Source organism: Panthera pardus, unplaced genomic scaffold (genome assembly GCF_024362965.1).
Source record: "Panthera pardus isolate Hobbes unplaced genomic scaffold, ASM2436296v1 HiC_scaffold_2, whole genome shotgun sequence".
NCBI classification, from domain to species: Eukaryota; Metazoa; Chordata; class Mammalia; order Carnivora; family Felidae; genus Panthera; species Panthera pardus.
The window spans coordinates 39,188,477-39,207,781 of record NW_026526765.1 but is presented as its reverse complement, the minus strand read 5'-3'; the positions used below and the strand labels follow the sequence as shown (position 1 = coordinate 39,207,781).

The window sequence follows — 19,305 nt, the reverse complement described above, 5'->3', positions numbered from 1 at the left end:
GCTCTCTCACAAGTAGGGCAGGGGCAGAGAGAGAGGGAGACACGGAATCTGAAGCAGGCTCCTGGCTCTGAGCTGTCAGCACAGAGCCCTACGTGGGGCTCAACCTCACCAACCCGCAAGATCATGACCTGGGCCGCAGTCAGCCGCTTAACCGACTGAGCCACTCAGATCCCCCTCAAACGACAAAATTTAAATGCGACTCCCCCCTCCTCCTCCCAGTAAACTAAAGTTCCGATCGATCTTAAGCACACACCAGGCTCTGGAAAAGATCTGGAGGAGGTACACGTGAAGGATGATGGTCACACAACTTTGTGCAAAAGGAGTCAGGTGATGGGTGGGTCCCACTCTCACGGCCCTGCAGCTGGAGCTATGGCCTCGGTTAATTCTCTTGTTGGCAGCAGCTGAGATCAAGAAAGTAAAAAGAACTTTTCCTGGCCTAAGTTTACATTAAGTTGAACAGAAACGCTACAACAATTGGAGGAAGGCAGAAGGGAAGGAAGAATTCCCATCTGCCAAGCATTTAAGAGGCGCTTGGTTTCTCCACGTCCCCTAAGGGAAGAAACGTCAGTGCTGCGGCCTGAAGAAATGGGAGCATACTTCACACCCTTGGGCTGAAAAACAAGCATTTGGGGCTCCCAGACTCCTGCAAAGCCAGCAGGCATCGAAGAACGCTCGGGTGCGGATGCTGGGCGGCACGGGCAGTCTAAACCACGCTGCGGGACTCTCGACCTTCAGGACACCCCTTAGTCTCCACTGCCCCTGTGCCTGTGTGTGTGTGCGCGTGGCTCTAAAACCAAAGCGCGCAGTGAGCTGACTTTGAAGGGTGCTTCACAGACAGGGTGAGTCAGGCTTTATGGGGACACCAGGCGGGGGAGAGAGAGAATGGGGAGTCTTTCTCTACACAGCTCCGGATGGCTGGGAGCCGGGGTCCACGTGGAATCCAGCAGAGAGGCGCGCTGCCTGCGCCCCTCATCCCGCAAACTCCTCCCCGCTGCGCCCAGGCCCCGCGCAGGTCCCTCCAGCAGCTGATGGAGAGCGAACTCCCCGCTTACCTTGACTGAGCACTAACACCAGCAACGGCGCGCCCCCTGTCCATCCTGGCCGCATCCTGAGCCTGCCCGGGGACGGTAGCTGCTGCTCTCGGTTTGCAGAGGGACTCCAGAACCCGGACTCTTCAGAAGCCGTCCGAGAGCTTTTCTCCCCCGCCGGGGTGAGGACGGAGAAAAGTTGCCTGGCAGCTCCTGGGGCGCCAAGGCCCGCCCCGCCCCGCCCCTCGGCCAGGCTAACACCGGATCTGCCCCGGCCCCGCCCCGCCGAGCCCAGGCCCTGCAGCCCCGCGGGGCACCTGCGTTGCACCACACCCTCGGAAACCGCACCTTAACTGTCCTGAGAGGTACGGGTCCTGGGACCGCCGAAGCTGCGGGGCTGGGATCCGGGCGCCTGGCCCCTTTCCTGCCCTGCACTGGACTGGCGGGGCACACCCGACGGGCGGGAGCCGGCCTGAAACTACGCCGCCCCCTGATGGCCTGCAGCCCGCCCCGCAGGAGACCCCCGGTCTCCCGGAGAACCTTGCTGCTTCTGCAGCCCTTCGTGGCTCCAGGCTCCTGGAGCCTGGGGAGCTCCAGAGGTGCAGAGGTGGGGAGCAAGGGCAGCCGCGAGCCCGAAGCCACGCTTTCAGGGGTGGTGCGGTGCGTGGCATTCTGTGCTTTTCTCAAGTGGGTGGAGAAACGGACAAAAATAAGTGCAGAATGACCAGGTTAGAAACTAACTCGACAGGAAAGAAGATCGGCACACAAGTGATGATTATCCGAGGTATATTTAAGCAAGACCTGTCGTAAGAGCACCGTGTGTGTGTGTGTGTGTGTGTGTGTGTGTGTGTGTGTGTGTGTGTGGAGTTCTCATTCATTCCTCTCCCCCAAGATAATAAGCAGCTGATGTGATTACTGAGTTTAAGCGATTTACTGAAAGACACAGAGACGAGTGAGAACCCATATATGAAATTGTGACTCTTCCTCTTTGTCTGTATTACACTGTGACCACTTCCTTCCATTACTTTAGTCTCAGATCTGGAAAAAGGACATTCTATAACCCTATCTGAGATTTTTACTTGCCAACCTAAGAAATAGGATATTCACTTTTCTTTAAATCTGGTTTTTCCTTCGAAAGTTCACTCACAAATCCCCAGCACATTACTGAAACCAGAATTCTTCCAGGGACTTCTTTTGTGAAATAGTCAAGTGTTTTAATAAATTACAATTAAAGAATTACTAGTCTAATCATTATTATTATCGCCATTCCAAATCTCTGTGAAGCAGGTAGTATGAGCACTGTGTGATGCTTGGGATATTGCCACTCAGAAGTAAAGTGGGGGACGCCTGGGTGTCTCAGTCCCTTGAAGTGTCCACCTCTTGGTTTTGGCTCAGGTCCTGATCTCACGATTGGTGGTTCCAGCCCCACATCTGGCTCTGTGCTGACTGCTTGGTGGAGTCTGCTTGGGTTACTCTTTTTCTCTCCCCACCTCTCTCTTTCTGCCCCTCCGCGCCCCCCCCCCCCCGCCATATAAGTAAATAAACATTAAAAAAAGAAGTAAAGTGGTTCAGGGTGGAAGGACTTAATTAACTGGTAAAAATCAAATGCTCCCCTTTATAGCTGAGGCTGGAATCTTGAATTTGTAAAGTAGTAAATCGGTATTCGTCAGCTGCTCCTGTTTATCATCATGACTATAAACCCAATACCTTTGAATTCAAAATGTATAGCCCCTGGTTGTTTCCTGTTTTCTTATCTGTCACTTACTAATTCTACTGACTAATCCTGACAAACACTCAAAGGCATTTTTTTTTTTCCTGACCTGTCTATAGTCCTCACCTGCTTACTAAGACTCCAGATATCACCTGAGAGCTCTTAGGTGGCTGCTCACTAACCCTGACCCCCAACCTTGACTCTCCTCACAGACTTCTTGCAGGAAGTCAGCCAGGTTTCAGGGAGATGAATATCTGTCTGTTTCCTTCTGACTCACTGAAATGTGAGTAAGTGTTTGGAACAGACCCTTGTTTGGGAGGCAGTATAGTTCCCTTCATGTGAGACAGGAATCTGTGCTTTGTCTCTGGGTGCTCAAGAGGAAAATGCTCCCTTCTTTGCTTTTGTGCTCAGAGCTGGACAAGTTAACATTATGCTGGCATGAGGTACAGATAAATCAGGAGCTATATTTTTCCAGAGCAGGCAAAAATTTCAAAGTTCAAGAAACAAAGAGTCATCTCCTGCCCCACATTAATTTTAAAACTATAAAGCGTTCTTGAGAAAAAGCAGTTTGAGAACTCATGCCTTAATCTTCTTAGGAACGACTCTGACTAGGTGTTGGACACCACATTCTGAGGAAAAAAAATTAAGGCAGGGCTTTTTGAACTCTTTAGTCTCAGGGAGACCTTTACACTTAAAACTACTGAGAAACTCTCAGATGAATGGATACAAGATGATGGAGACATATAAATGTTAACATATTTCACATTTCATAAAGTCCTTTATTGGGCTGGCAGAGCTGGGAGCTGCCCTTGGAGTGAGGTCCCAGTCCCAGTCTGGAGTCTCCAGGTCTCTGGTGCCCCTGCCCCTCTTCCTGACTGGGGCAGGTGCTCTCCTCTGACAGGCTACTTAGTTTGCTCCTTAGGTACTCCCAGCTCTCCTTGGAGGGAGCCACTGAGAGAGCCGACATCACCATTATGATGCCTGAATTCCAGGACCTGTGGATGTGAAAGTTAAACTTTGGGGGTGCTGGGAATTGGGGTATCTTCAGACTGGTCTGCTCACACACACAGTGGCTAACTAGTCTATGGCTGGGAGAACTACCTCCTCAGACTTCCAAGGGACAGTCTGGCTCTTGTCGCTAGGCCCCAGCAGCTCCTGGTCATACACCAGGTAGACAGTGCCCCCAGCCACACTGCCCTCGATGAGAAACATCATCAGCAACCACACTTGGGGCACCATGGTCGCTCAGCTCTGCACACAAGGACAAGATGATGGGATATTACCAGCCATAAAAAAGAAGGAAATCCTGCCATTTGCAATGACATGGATGAATCTGGAGGATATTATGCTAAGTGAAATAAGCCAGACAGAAAAAGACAAATATCGTAGGATCTCATGTGGAGATCTCATGTGGAGATTTGCATGTGGAATCTAAAAAAGTCAACTCATAGTACAGACACTAGAATGATGGTTACCAGGGCTGGAGGTGAGGAAAATGGGGGGATGTTGGTCAAAGGGTACAAACTTTCAGTTATAAGATGAATAGTCCTGGGTGTTTAGTGTAAAACCAAGTGACTATAATTAATAATATTGTATACTTGACACTTGCTAAGAGATTAAGTCTTAAGTGTTCTCACAAGAAAACAAAAATGGTAACTGTGAGTGATGGATATGTTAATTATCTTGATTGTGATAATCACATCACTATGTATATCAAAACCTACTGATGTACATCTTTGATATATACAAGGTATAATTGTCAATTATACCTTAATAAAGCTGGAAAAATTATTGAGGATCCCAAAGAACTTTTGTTTATGTGGATTATTTCTCCCCATATTTACCATGTAAGAAATTGAAACATACATTTTCCAATACTTATGTATTAATTCATTATGCATTAATTCAACAATAAGGCTCTTATGTGTTGACATAAATAGCATATGTTACAAAAAATAACTATATTTCCTCAAATAAAGAAAATCATGAGAAGAAGAGCATTGTTTTACATTTTTGCCAATCTTTTCACTGTCTGGCTTAAAAAATAAACACTTGGAAAAAAAAAAAAAACACTTGGATTCTCATATCTGCTCCTGCACCCAATCTGTTGCGATATGTACTTTCAGTCAAATTATATGAATTAATTTGGTATCACACACATGTAATTGAAAAAAACAGGACATAATTGTGGATATTCCTTTGATACTGTCCTCAAAATCAACAAGTAGTAGTTTCCTAAACGCTAGTTCTAATGTGGAATCTGAAACCACATCAATAAACTTTTTCTACCCTAGTGTTGATTTGCAACCTCAAAGTTCCTGGGGTTAAAATTTGAAACTGGCCCCCATACATGGAGGGCAAGGAGAGAGAAAAGAAAAAGGCAGACCATTTCAGATTGGGCAGTGACAATTTTAATAAGCAAGGGAACTTATATACTTGGCTTGTCTGGAGTGGCTACAAAATGAGTAAATCTCCATACTTGCTGCCAGAATCTTAAGTTTATGTAGAGGCCTGAACAAGCAGGGTTCAGTCATTTATACAGTTGAGATGGTCTCAATAACACCTTACTTTCTCAAAGCTGTGTCCCTGAAGTGGCTTCTAGTGTGGAAACAGTAGGCAGAACATATGTTTCAGGGACAGGGGAAAGGATAAGAAATCTCCAGTTACCTGGGTCCATCTTGCAGGTTAATCAGCAGTCACATCCTCTTAATCTCCTCCAACACATAGTGCATTAAAATTCATTGGTCTATTGAGCACTTTGAATAGATCTTTTATTCATGCAAGGTTTTGTCCCATCATGCATTGGTCATTTGGAAAATGTTGGTTCACTGAGTTATGCAGATTTTCCAATAATTGACACATTTCATTACACAATATCAAAATAATCGTATTTTCACCTACCTCATTAGAAAAGTCTCTATATATTGGGCAGCTGTCAAGCTCATGCCAGCAGACACACATTTTTCAAAATTCCAACTTCCATTTGAAAGCTTGAATTTTATCATTAGCCATGCATACTATCAGTTGTTCTGTGTGAAATGAAAGGCCTACTTCATTCATTTTTGAGAAATGTCTACCAAATACCCAAGTCTGAATAGTTATAGTTTGTCTATCAGTGTTCTTTCAAGTAAAACTGGTGTTCCATGAAAAACACGGCTAGGGGGCACCTGGGTGGTTCAGTCAGTTAAGCACCCAACTCTTGATTTCGTTTCCGGTCATGATCTCATGGTTTGTGAGATCAAGGCCTCTGTTGGGCTCTGTGCAGACAGCACGGACCCTGCTTGGGATTCTCTCTCTCCCTCTCATTCTGCCCCTCCTTCTCTCTCCCTCTCTCTCAAAGTAAATAAATAAACATTAAAAAAAGAATGTGCCTAGTTCCATTTATAGGTCCTTGACACAACTACCTGATTACAGGGTGCAGCATAAGCATGTGTATGCCCACATCTACTCATGCAAAATATTTAAAAGACATGTACTTAAGGGTTGAGATTTAATAAAGGTAGTTAATTTTCACTGCTTTGTCAAGGACATTCTTTTTTTTTTAATGTTTATTTTTGAGAGAGAGAGAGAGAGAGAGAGAGAGAGAGAGAGAGAGAGAGAGAGAAAGCATGAGCAGGGAGGGGCAGAGAGAGAGGGAGACACAGAATCTGAAGCAGGCTCCAGGCTCTGAGCTGTCAGCACAAACCAAACCATGAGATCATTACCTGAGCTGAAGTCAGAAGCTTAATCAACTGAGCCACCCAGTTATCCCCTGTCAAAGACATTCTTAAGTGAAACTAGCTTTCTCCTTCCTCTCTCCCTTCCTTCTTCCCCTCCTTCCTTCCTTCCTCCTTCTTCCTTTCTTCTCACCTTCCCTCCTCCCCTCCCTTCCTCTGTCCTCTTCTCCTACCCTTTCTTCTTCCTTTCTCCTCCCCCTGCCCCCTCCCTCTCTTTCCTTTTCTGTGAGTATCCAGTGGGGAAAAATGAGATATTTACTCTTACTGATGATCACTGTTCTCGCACTGAAGGCAAAAGTGAACACAGTGAAAAATGCAAATAATGTCTCAGTATTAGTATGAAAATAGTTTTGACCTACTGACTACCTCAAAAAGTCTGGAGACACCCAGGGGCCACATTCTGGGAATTGCTAAGGGATGGAGCGAGGCTTCTCCACTCTTTTCTTTCCAACCCTTGGCTGGGGGTTTTTGGAGAGGAGGCTCAGATGAATTTTCACCAGTGTTCTCTCTGAACTCTTTTTATCTTCAAATCCAGCTCTTTGCTTATTTCATTCCCCATGTACAATCACCTAAACCAGAAACCTCTGCTTTCCATCCTCAGGGCTACCACCATACCATGTCAATTTTATCTTTACACTTAACATGGTTATCTATCCATCCCTACTTTCTGTTTCATTGCTACACTCATTAGTTCAAGTCCATTTGATCTCTCCCCACAATGGCAGTCTCTTATGCAATCTCTCTATGCTTCCTCTTCTCCTGTCTCCACTCCACTCTATGCTATTATCATGATTCTCATTCTAAAACACAGGATTTGTTGAAAATCTTTGGAAGTCTACAGGATGAAGTTCAAGCACCTTAGTGTTTAAGCTCTGAGTTGAACCTCAACCTGCTTCTGCTGTCTCTCTTACCAAAACTCTTTTGTATCTATTTTGGTATGATTTGACTTTAGTTATGTGGATACTCCACTTTCTCACTTAAATCCTAGATCTCTGAAGTCTTATATGTTTATATCATGTCTAGTCCTGTACATGACAAATAGTTCCTAAAAATAATTGCTAAATTGAAATGAATTTCTGAAGAGTTCCACCTTCTTCCACCTAGACCTGAAAAGGGTAGGAAATGTGAAATTCTATGTAACTCCTGGAAAATTTGAAATGAGGTAACCAGTGACTCCTCAAATGTTACCCAGTAAATCTATGATAAGACTGAGTAAACTTCAGAATCCATTGAATTTGACTCACCTACATGTTTCCAGGCACTTGTTGAGTTGTATGATGTCCCAAAATAAGAGAGGCATTTCTAACTTAAATACAAAACAAATAAACAAAACTAAAATAATTCTATGTTCCTCAGGCCCTGGACCCATCAATTCATCTAAGCATTTTATTCATACTTTTATTCTAGCATTACTAAAATTGACTGTCCTTATTTACTTTCATGTGTGTAGCAGACATGCAAAGTTAATCTGCCAGCTCTTCCCACAGGTTGTTCTCAGAGTTTGCCATGATCTCCCTCTATAAGTCATCCTGCCTCCTAGTGATATGGAGAGACACCTGACCCAAACTGGATTGATTAGATTTTCTGCTAGACAGTGATATTCAGCATACAGAGATTTTAGAGAGTCTTTGCTGACCATAGGGACTAGGAATTCATGTTCACTTGGGCAGCCATTTTTTAAATGAGCATAGAAAAAGCCAATTAGCGGGTATTCATAGAAAACAGAAAGGAGAGACCAAGACACTGAGGCATGCATGAATTACAGAGAGGGAGAGAGAGAAAGAGAGAGGGAAATTACTTTAGTTCTTTTTCTCATTCTATTTTCTGTTTCCAGTCATTTGGGAGCTCTAGCTGCCCTTTCTGTGAAATTCCCTGGTATCTTCCTAATATTTTCTCTTTATTTTTCCTATTGGACATCCTTGAGGACAGTGACCATGTCTCATTAACCTTACTCATAGTCCCCAAAACAGGACCTGACACAGAGTTGGTGATCAGTAAACGTTTCTTCCACTAATGAATAAACACATTTGTTCAACTAACATCTGACTTATGTATTAAGATGAACCAGAGAAAAGAAGAAGTTAGGAAGTTTATCCCTAAGAACATGGAAAAGTCCAGTGAAGGGAAAACATTGTTCCCCTGTACTTCAGGGATTTTTTTGTGGTTTGTTTGTTTGTTTGTTTGTTTTATTAAAAATGTGTCATATGATGGCTTAGACTAGCTATATGGCTATTCTTTGCTGTCTCTGGAAAACTTGGATGTTTCAGTTAGACATCAGTTATTTTTCAAGCCGGAAAAATCAATCTTACTTTAACTAGCCTAAGGTAAATTATTGAAAGGATATGAGGAAATTTCAAAGACAGAGAGACAGAGAGAGAGAGAGAGAGAGAGAGAGAGAGAGAGAGTCCCAAGCAGGCTCCATGCTGTGAGTGCAGAGCCTGATGTGGGGCTTGAACTCACAGACTGTGAGATAATGATTTGAGCTGAAACCGAGAGTTGGACACTTAACTGACTGAGCCACCCAGGTGCCCCTGAAGTAATCTTGATTGTACCATTTAGATTGGAGTCTATGCTTCTAGATGGAAATACATTTCAAATGTTTAATATCAAAAAGTTAAACAGAGCCAATTTTGCCATTAGAATTTATTTGACTGGTAGGCCATTGGGCTTTGTTTATACATCAAAAGAATGAAATCAGTGAAGATGGGAGAGCCTCAAAGATTTGGAACTTGTTTTGCCAGGAAACTCAGTCTTAATCGTTAAATCTTTTCTGCTTCTACATTCTCTATTATGCTATATGAGAAAGCAAAACTTCTATTCTTGGCTCACAAACTTTGGTCTAGCTTGTGGTCTTCTAGTATTTCTTTAAGTTTCCTGCATAATTCTCCTCTGGAATTCTTACCTCTCTTTCCCTCTTACATTTTTATAATTTCTAACATGATCCTTTTCTTGGATTAAGATGAAAATATTGCAAAAATGTCACTTTTTTCATTTATTCATTTACTTAACATATATTTACTTAGTACCTACCATGTGCAAAGTAATAGTCCAAGCACTGTGACAGGAACCAATGTTACCTGGCTGTCCTCAATAAGCTTGAAATCTCATTACCAAATATTATCTCCAGAGTCTTGCTATAGATGAAATCCTATGAGGTGTATGAGCAGAGAATATGGAAACTTGGTGTGATTTATGCCATTTAGTGGGATGAAAGAATATTTAGGCACATTTTCTTTAGATTCGACATGAACTTTTATAAAAGTCGTTATATGGAAAGTGGCTTCTTCCATCAAAAGTCTCTAGATCTAAAGGCAAATGAAGATGTCTCAAGACTTAAATTTGAGGAGGGGGGCTAACATTTTTAAAGCCTATAAAACCATACATTTTCACATGTTACAGTATGATAATGTAGTTAGTTTTCTTGTTAGAGTTGTGGCCCATGACATGTATGTAGAGGTAGTGACTTTCACACATTTATAAACTGAAACTCGTCAGCCTTGCCAGTTTCTGAGTGCAGATGAGATCCCATTCATGCAAATGTCTAAATGTCTTCCTCTCACTGTTCCCCCTTATATATGTAGGGCCCTTAACCCATGAACTATTCCTTGTGTCCATGGGTCATGACATATACACGTGCACTGGGAGATCAGTGTTAATTGCTGTTGGTCCCTGCTGCTTGAGGTCCGTGCCCTCCCTCACCACTAAATGGGCACAGATCCTTTTCCATTTTAACAACTTGTAATGACTTAATGCTTTCAGATTTCCTTGGAACTCTGCTTTAAAATGAGGAGGCTGCTACCTCCTCTTAGACTGATATTCTCTTACAGGGAATCCCCAGAAGGCTTGCCTATGGCCCAGTGCATTACAAGATCCAGTCAGATTCACCTGCAGCCATTTTTCCCTCCCAAGTGCTCACAGGATGCATAACTGTGTCCAGGGTAATTTAATCACAAAATGTTAAAACAAGTTACCACATTAAATCCAGAAATACTATTTCCTTTTGACCTTTGGCTCTGTTTTTGAGTCTGGCTCAGAATTTTTTCCACCATATTTCCTTGCAAGTTGGCTTCTGTTCTTTTCCATTCTCCACTTTCTCCTTCTCTAGCTACCTAATTCCACATGACATATATGACTAAATCTCAGCTCCAGCCCTAGCACAAATTTCTTCCATACATCTACGTACACACTTTTAAGTATAAGATTTTAGAAGGTGTTATAATTGTGTTTTCTTTAGCAGCTACACTGAGATATAACTAACATACAGTAAACTGTACATCTTTAAGTTGTTCAATTTGATAAGTCTTAGCATTACATATTTATATTTTTAATGCACTTTTAAATAATATTAGAAGATTTTTGAAAATATGTTGTGTGCGGGTATGTGTGTGTGTATTCACACATGCATGAATATTTGTATGTCCTCCAACTAGAGGGCCCAGAGGAGGCACTCATAGAAGGCAAGCTAACTTAAGATCCCAGACAGAGACTGGAGGGCTAGTCTGGCAGACCCATACATCTATTTGACCTATGAGACATCCATGGAAGGAATTACCCCTAGGAGACAGTAAGGTGTAAAACATTAACCCAAGAAACAAGAGGTTTTCAAGGGGCAAGGTTAATTTGAGTAAAGCAAGGTGTCAGTTCTAAATCATGGAGGGCAGTGTGGATAGTAAAAGGATTATAAAACAAAATGGTAAACATCGTTCTATCATCCCAGTGATAGAGTAAAAGATAGTGCTATATTTTGGGCTAAGTTATGACATAAATGGAGTGTAAATATTCTTCTCATTTAAATTGAAACATTACTGGATCATGAACCAGAAGAGGGACTGACTACAAGTCACTGAAAGGGTTCCAAGTACACCACCCCAAAATACACTACTTTGATATAAGGATCATTTTGAGCTAAAGGCCATAGAGAATAAGCAGACACAAGAAAGTCTCTCTAGTTTTTCCTTTCTACCAGGAAAGGCAGGACAATTCTTAATCACCAGAGACAACTCTAGACTCTTATCAGCCTGGAGAGGGCACCAGAGAAATCTATATAACCGACCTTATTCATTAGCCCTTAACTTTTATGAGTTTCTCCATATATTTACCTTTCCATTATTTGCCCCCTGCTACAAGCCCAAACCATTTTTCCTCTATCTTGTCATTTGTCTACAAAATTGTTGTTCTTTGTTAAGGTGCTACCTAATCCCCAAATTCTAACCAGCCCTTTGAGTTACCATAATGAGTTTCCCATGTGTACATGGATATACGTGTTAATAAACTTGTTTTTCTTGGTAATCTGTTCTTTGCCCCTCTAACTCATGGGGCCCTAGTCATAACACCTAGGAGAGTAGAGGGAAAAAGTTTTTTCCTCCCCCAAACCACCAAACCTGTTCAGGTGATCAACAAGAGAAGACAACAATGATAGGGGCGCCATGCCATGCAGTCTGGGTTGAAAGTTGGGACCACCATGGTAGTTAGAGCAATCAAAGAAATGACATGAGGACAGTGTTGCTGCTAATTGGTATCTGTGAGATACACATTCTGGTAATCCACAGAAGATCAGGAAGAAAGATTTGGCCCGGGGTTCCTATACATCTCCAAGTAGCACTTGAGTCAGAGAAATCTTACTGTAATACTATAAGCTAACTACTGCATGCTTCAGGCTGAGAATCCAAGATATACACACATCTTCTTGGTATGTTATACATTATTGTGTATAAGTTGCCTTTTATTTTTATTGATAGTATAGTTCCATCCCTACCTCTGAAATTAAGGTTACCTTATATTTTCCTCTTATTGGTTCTCCATATTTGTAGCAAAGCAGCAGAACTTCCTGTATTTATCATCTTTGGGTTGTAGGCTGCAGAGATGCATTGGTGGATGAAGAAGAAGATAAGCGACAAACACCAGAGCTGATAAGAAAAGCTTAGGTCAACCAGTTCTGGAGTCACTTGTCTATACATTAATATATAACTTAATTGGAACCAAAATAAAACCCAGCTATTGCCATTTTACATGGTTACAATAAGGATGCATGTTCTATAAACTGTGGCAAAAAGAAAATGTGCAAATTTTTTACTAAAAAATAATCATATTTGTTATTGCCAACCACAGTGAGAATTACAATGAACCATTTAAGATAGTTTAAATAAGTTACCTGGAACTTAAAGGAAAAGCCCTAAATTGTTGCCCTAAATTATGACAAATTACAAATCTATATATATCAAAAAGACTACTCAGGATAGGGAGCTGAGAAGAAGGTAGTAAGATAACAATTTACTATCTAGCAAGTGCCAAGAATGCTATGAGTATTATTATTTCGCGCTTGTTTTATTTTGACTTCTCATCACAATTTATGGGCTGGTATTATGTTCTCAACTGGGTGCATGAAGAAGCTCACTTTTAGAAAGCCAAGGTCAGGACACTTGTCCAAGCAAGTGCACCTAGCAATGGCAGAGCGGGCATGTGGGCCCAAGTCTCCTTGACTCCAAGGTTCATTCTTTTTTCCACCACATTATGTGGCCAAATTATACTTTGAGATACAGACTTTCAGATCACACTCTTCAAAGCTGTTTTTTGTATGGAAAAGAATCACATACGTTTATTAGGTTGTTTATATAGTCTATAAAATTTGAGTACGTTCATTCAGTACTAGGCATGATTCTCTTTCAAGGCCATATTGTCTCATAGGAAATACAAAATGAAAACAGCCAACTATAATATAATCACAATCCCTTCCTGCCCACCACACATGTAAGTTTCAAAGACAAGGAAAACTAACTAGTAAATATATCATTATCACAAAATATAGCCATACAATGGAATTCTCTTCAGCAATAAAAAGGAATGCACTGATATATAAGCAACATATAACTGGCAAACATGCTGAATGAGAAAAAGCAGATACTTTATGACTCCTTTGATACGACCTTCTGGAAAAAGCAAAACTAAAGGGACAGGAATCAGATCCGTTGAGGAGGCTGGTGATGAGGAGAGGAAAAGTGACTATAAGGGGCATGAGGAAATATTTAGGGTGATAGAAATATTTTCTATCTTTTAAAAAAATTTTTAATGTTTATTTTTTTTGACGAGGGATACAGAGAGAGGGAGACACAGCATCCCAAGCAGGCTCCAGGCTCCGAGCTGTCAGCACGGAGCCTGATGCAGGGCTTGAACTCATGAGCCATGAGATCATGACCTGAATTGAAGTTGGACACTTAACCAACTGAGCCACCCAGGCACCCCAGAAATATTTTATATCTTGATTGTGGTGGTGGTTACCTGACTTTGTTCATTGTTCACAACCTGTAGCACTATTTACCTGAAATGGATAAACTGCTGCATGTAAATTATATCTCAATCATCACGACCTAAAGACCTTTAAAATCCAAATTAGAGAGAGACTATAAGTTTTTAGAAAGGGAGACAGATGGGGTGAAGTCTGGGCTACAGAAATGCCACCTGAGGAAGGAGCCTTGGGGGAAGTGAACTTAGGATGTGAATTAAGGAAACGAAATGCCAATGTTTATGCCACAATGTCTAGGAAAGGAAAGAAGAGAGACTAATCCTTCATATTTAATTACATCTCTAAAAGGCATTTTCAGTGTAAGCACATTTGCCTGCCTTGACTAAAAATTGATTGAAGAGAATGGATGTTTCCTTTTATAGTCAGTGGAAATAATGCTTAACCATAATGCAAATGCCTCACTGGAGAGCTAGGTAGTCCTAGGATGTCTGAGCAGTCCCTCTTCCTCTATTATTTCTATCAGTTCAAGGATGCCTCCCTGATAATGCCGTCAAATGCAATTCAAGCAACATTTTTGGGAAAATCTTGCATTCATTTTCGTTTTTGTTTCAGCTAACTTCTGAACTCTGTGCAGTGAGAAAAGTTACTCTCTTCATGCTAAATAGGTCCTGTCACATTCAATCCAGCACAGGTTTACTGGGTACCTGTTGTGGCTCACTAGCGCACAGAAAATAGGCAGAGCAACACAGAAGTATAATGCATCCTGCCCTCAAGAAGCTGATGGGCCGCTTGCAGGGTCAGAGGTACTCACGCAATAAAGGGCCCCTGCTTCGACTTTGCTTGTGCCGGTCTTGAGGACCAATGGGAGAATTCACTGGGCGTTATTTTGCATTCAGGTTTGAGGAGCTTTATAAATGAAGTTACCCTAATGGAGGAGGTAGATAAAACAAGACCTGGCATCTCAAAGGAGGGCAACTTTGATTATGGAAAAGTGTCTCTCCTGGCTCCTGTTGGTGGGTTAAAATAAAAAGCGCATTTTTGTTTGTTTGTTTGTTTGTTTTGCTTTGTTTTTATTTTGGTTTTTTTTTTTTTTAGGACTGCGAGGACAAGGGTATCTGAGAGAAGGTATTCTCATCCCCATTTCAGAAGAGAAGACAGCGGAGCACCTTTGTATTGAGGATGCCATCAGCAAAAGATGCCACCATCAAGAACTAGAGGAAGAAAATGGCAGACACCACTGGACAACCAGGAAGTTGTGCTCATGAGCATGAGACAGCCCCTTTGGGGATTCCAGAAAGAATTGGAGGGGGACTATTTTTAAGGGCCTGGACTAGGTAGACTGCAGGTCAAAGAACAAAGGGTTCAGTTCATCGAAGGATATTTGTAACTGGTAATGTGAGCCCAGTTTTATCCTCAGAAGGGCCTGGAATAGGTATAGATGGGTAAATGTGTATGTATAAAATTAAAGTGTCATTTAGTGTCATATGAACTGGGACAGACTATAAATTACTGTAGGAATTTAGAGAAAGGAGAAATCATAGTGTGGCATACAGTAGGACTTCCTTGGAAAAGAGAGACTGGAGATTGAGAATAAACATATTTAATTCACAACTCTGCTGAAAACACTTGCCAAAGAATTGTCAGAAAACAATTAGCCTCAGATTAAAAAGTATCTTTTGATATCTCTTTGAGAGAAGGGTGACTGCTTCTCAGTTTTCAGGTGTAAAATTACTTGCATACAGTAGATACTTAATACATGTCTGTTAATTTAACATTTTGATAAATGAATAAATATTAAATATTTTAAATATTTAAAAAATTTTAAATATTTTAAAACAATGTACAGTTTTAGAATTCTAAATGTCAGATAAGTCTGACAATGTACAGATTCATGACATATTGTGAGGAACATCTGTTAAATCATCTTTAAAAATATTTTAAAGTTTTCCCTTGTACTTTCATAGAATTTTGGAGTTGGAAATGCTCTCAGAGATCTTTCCTGGTCTGAGGTTCCATTCATATAAGAATAAACTTGATAGTATTCATGTTGATTATATTTGAAATACCATTTGAGTGGACATTACAAATTTAATTACTTAATACCCAATCCCACCCCACTCATCTCTTGCTTCTGTTATAGAGGCTGGAAGTTAAATATTCTATTTCCCTTGCCATTAGGAATGGTCATGTAACACTGTTAGGATGGACAAGGTGTAAGTGGAAGTCTGCTGGGAATCTTTTGTAATTCTAATTTTTTAAAAAAATTTTTAAACAAAGACAGAATGGCCTTCTACCTAACTTCTTCCAGCTTAGGACACAGATATCATTCTGTAGGGGGCAACAGACTGGCTTGTGACCAAGGCCAGCAAAAAGGCCAAGAGAATCAGAATTTCCAAGAACTGACCATTATATCTAAGAAGTAAAATAAGTGGTACTAATTTTTTTTTTACCTATGGCAGTGCCATACATCAGCTAATATGTTCTTTGTAAAACTCATTCTTTCATTTTATAAACTATCATAATTCTATCAAGAACCCACTTGTATTGTCAATATGAGAAAGGATTGTTAGATGCAAAATGCATTGTAGCTGTGTTGTATTTTATGTTTGCATTGCCATATGTTGTCTTGATTTAAAAAAAAAATTTTTTTAATGTTTGTTTTATTTTTCACAGAGAGATAGAGAGACAGAGCACGAGCGGGGGAGGGGCAGAGAGGGAGGGAGACACAGAATCCGAAGCAGGCTCCAGGCTCTGAGCTCTGAGCTCTGAGCTCCGAGCTCTCAGCACGGAGCCCGACGCGGGCTGGAACTCACAGACTGCGAGATCATGACCTGAGCCAAAGTCGGACGCCCAACCGACTGAGCCACCCAGGGGCCCCAATTTTTAAAATAGTTTATCATATAGTAATGATCTTAATATCATAATATCCAATTTTATAGATTGGACTTTTTAAATTTTTGGATAAGTTAAAACAGTCGTCTAAGGGTCCTGACAGTTGGTAGAAGGAAAATACACTGAGAGACATTAACTAGAGAGGCAATTTTAGATATTGAAATAATATGGAGACAGAAAAATTAAGTATTGCACTGCACAAGAGTAGTAAGTTTATGGGAATCATTACTCTAAGATATAATTAATAGGTTAAAGGAGATTTAGATAAATGCACCCATGCTGTTGTTAATACAGAATTAATATCAGAATTTGAGATATGAGGGCATGCTTTCAAGCAATTAACGCCTCTCAGAACCCAGAGCAGGGTTTCCAGATGGAATAGTGAAAACCTCACTCTTGGAAGAGTCTGAGATAGGCTGGATCATACTATCAAGGATGTAAAGAAATATCCAGTACTGGATGATTTTTAAATTTTTTCCAAATATATGAGTCTATTATTACTAGTGATCATACTATATCTTCATGGTTTTCCTCCCAGAGAGATATAATAGCTGTGTAAGTAAAACTTTACTCAGTTTATCAATTCTTGCATTCAGTCAATAATAAAGAAGTACCTACTATGTGTTAGGTACTACAAAGATAGATGTGTGCTCTCTTGCACCTCTGTGTTTTCATTTCTCTTACCATGACCTCCTCTGAAGTCTTTGCTGTTGGGGGAAATGACTTTGAAGCCAGATAGAGCTTGGTTTCTATGTCAGCATTACCACTTACTAGCTTTATAACCTTGAAGTAACCCCTGAACTCCTTTGAGTCTCAGTTATAGAACCTGTAAAACAAAAACAATAATAGTATCACCACAGTGTTATTAATAAGATTAAACAACATGTTAGGAAATTGCCTGGCACGTGGAATGTAGACAATAAATCTTCCTTTTTTTTTTCCTCTTGTAGAAAATTGGGAGACTTAACCCAGCCCCATCAGTTCCATTCAAAAGTACCTGCTTCACATGTGCCAATTCTTATAGCTCTTGTAGAATACAAATGACTCTTCATTTAAACATACAATCTTCATTTATGAAGATATGGCCCATCCTAGAAGGTGAACAACTGCTGTGATGTGAAATAACACACTAATTGGAATCTTTGCAGAATTACCCACATTATAATGATGAGGTATGCCGAATGGGCAGGAATGAAAGACGGGTTTGAAAAGTGTATGAAAAGGAATAGCAGATGGTACTTGGGTGCTAATAGAATAGAAAAGTCTGAAAGTAAAGGAAGGAAGAAAATAGAAAATGAGAAACTAGGCATGTGAAACTAAAGAGCCCTGGGCATTTCATCAAGGACGGTTAGAGTCTCTGGCATGGCTAACTTCCAGCTCCACTAATTACAGTCTGATGACCAATTCTGGATACTATTCTTTATTTACCAGGTTGAGGCATTTCCACTCTTGCCTTTGGAATGCCATTCGGGATTGTGGTATCTAAGTGAATTCATGCCACACATGCTCGGTTGAAAGATACTACAAAAACAAAAAAATAGCTGAGCAAAGTGGAAGTTAAAGACCAAACCTGCAGATGTTTCAATGATGCTTTTATTAATTCAAGCCAGTTCTTGCCAGTCAAGTTACTAAATGGAGCACTGGCACATGACCAAACTGCATTCATCTGTGAAGTGGCTGGCAGCCTGGGTGCCTACAGACAATGGTGCTTGCCCTATTATTCCTGCCATAAGGGAGCAATTGGGCCATTGTAACTGGAATTTGTGCAGGTCAGGGACCCTATACACTGATTTAAGACTCAATTCTCAGAGTGGGATGACTCCATGATTCTGCTCTAATCCACACAGAAGTTTCATTTCAGCCACCAGTGAGTCCTTAAAAACCTGCAAGGCATCAAAGTCAACTCAAGTATAAATTTGGATTTCTGTATACTTAGAAGAATTCCAGGGGTCTCCTTCTTTCTTGCAAGATAAGAATCTTCCCAAGTCTGGAATTGCACACACCTTTTTTCTTAATGTTTTTTTTTATTTTTGAGGGAGGGAGAGAGAGAGACAGACAGACAGACAGATGGAGTGTGAGCAGGGGAGGGGCAGAAGGAGAGGAGACACAGGATCTGAAGCAGGCTCCAAACTCTGAACTGTCAGCACAGAGCCCGACACTGGGCTTGAACTCATGAACTGCAAGATCATGATCTGAGCCGAAGTCAGACTCTTAACCAACTGGGTCAATTCCAGCATAACTGGTATTACACACATCTTAAAGTTCATTCAGTTTGATAGTAATATAGCTACCTCCAGCTCTCTTATGGTAACTGCATGGTATATCTTTTTTTCCATCATTTTCCTTTCAACTTATTTGTGCCTTTGAAGCTAAAGTCTGTCTCTTTTAGAGGGCATATAAATGGACCTTATTTATCAGCCTGAAAATCTCTGCTTTTTGATTTGAGAGTTTAGACCATTCACCTGTAACATAATTACTGATACGGTTGGAGTTACCTTTGTCATATTGCTATGTGTTTCTATATGTCTCCTGTTTTCTTTTTTCTTCTGTTTTCCCTTTGCTGAATTCATTTTGTTAATGCTTATAATGTAATGATTACAAGTCTTATTTTTGGCAAAAATTCTTTCTTTTTCAAGACTGTTAGTAAAATAACCCAGTTGATTTTGCATAATCAATAGGGCCACACTTGCTTTTATTCTTAGTGACGCTATCTTTCCC

General features: G+C 40.9%; 1 protein-coding gene and 1 pseudogene across 1 annotated transcript in view; both read right to left on the bottom strand.

Annotated features, from left to right (window-relative positions):
• ITGA2 (integrin subunit alpha 2) overlaps positions 1-1,275 on the bottom strand; it is a 105,231-nt gene extending 103,956 nt beyond the window's left edge. The window contains exon 1 of the mRNA XM_019464325.2: positions 1,053-1,275. Coding sequence (XP_019319870.2) covers positions 1,053-1,107 — 55 coding nt within the window. The 5' untranslated portion in view covers positions 1,108-1,275. The remainder of the gene's footprint in view (positions 1-1,052) is intronic.
• Positions 1,276-3,166: 1,891 nt separating this feature from the next.
• Positions 3,167-4,234, bottom strand: LOC109276038 (MICOS complex subunit MIC13-like; annotated as a pseudogene).
• Positions 4,235-19,305: the final 15,071 nt, after the last annotated feature.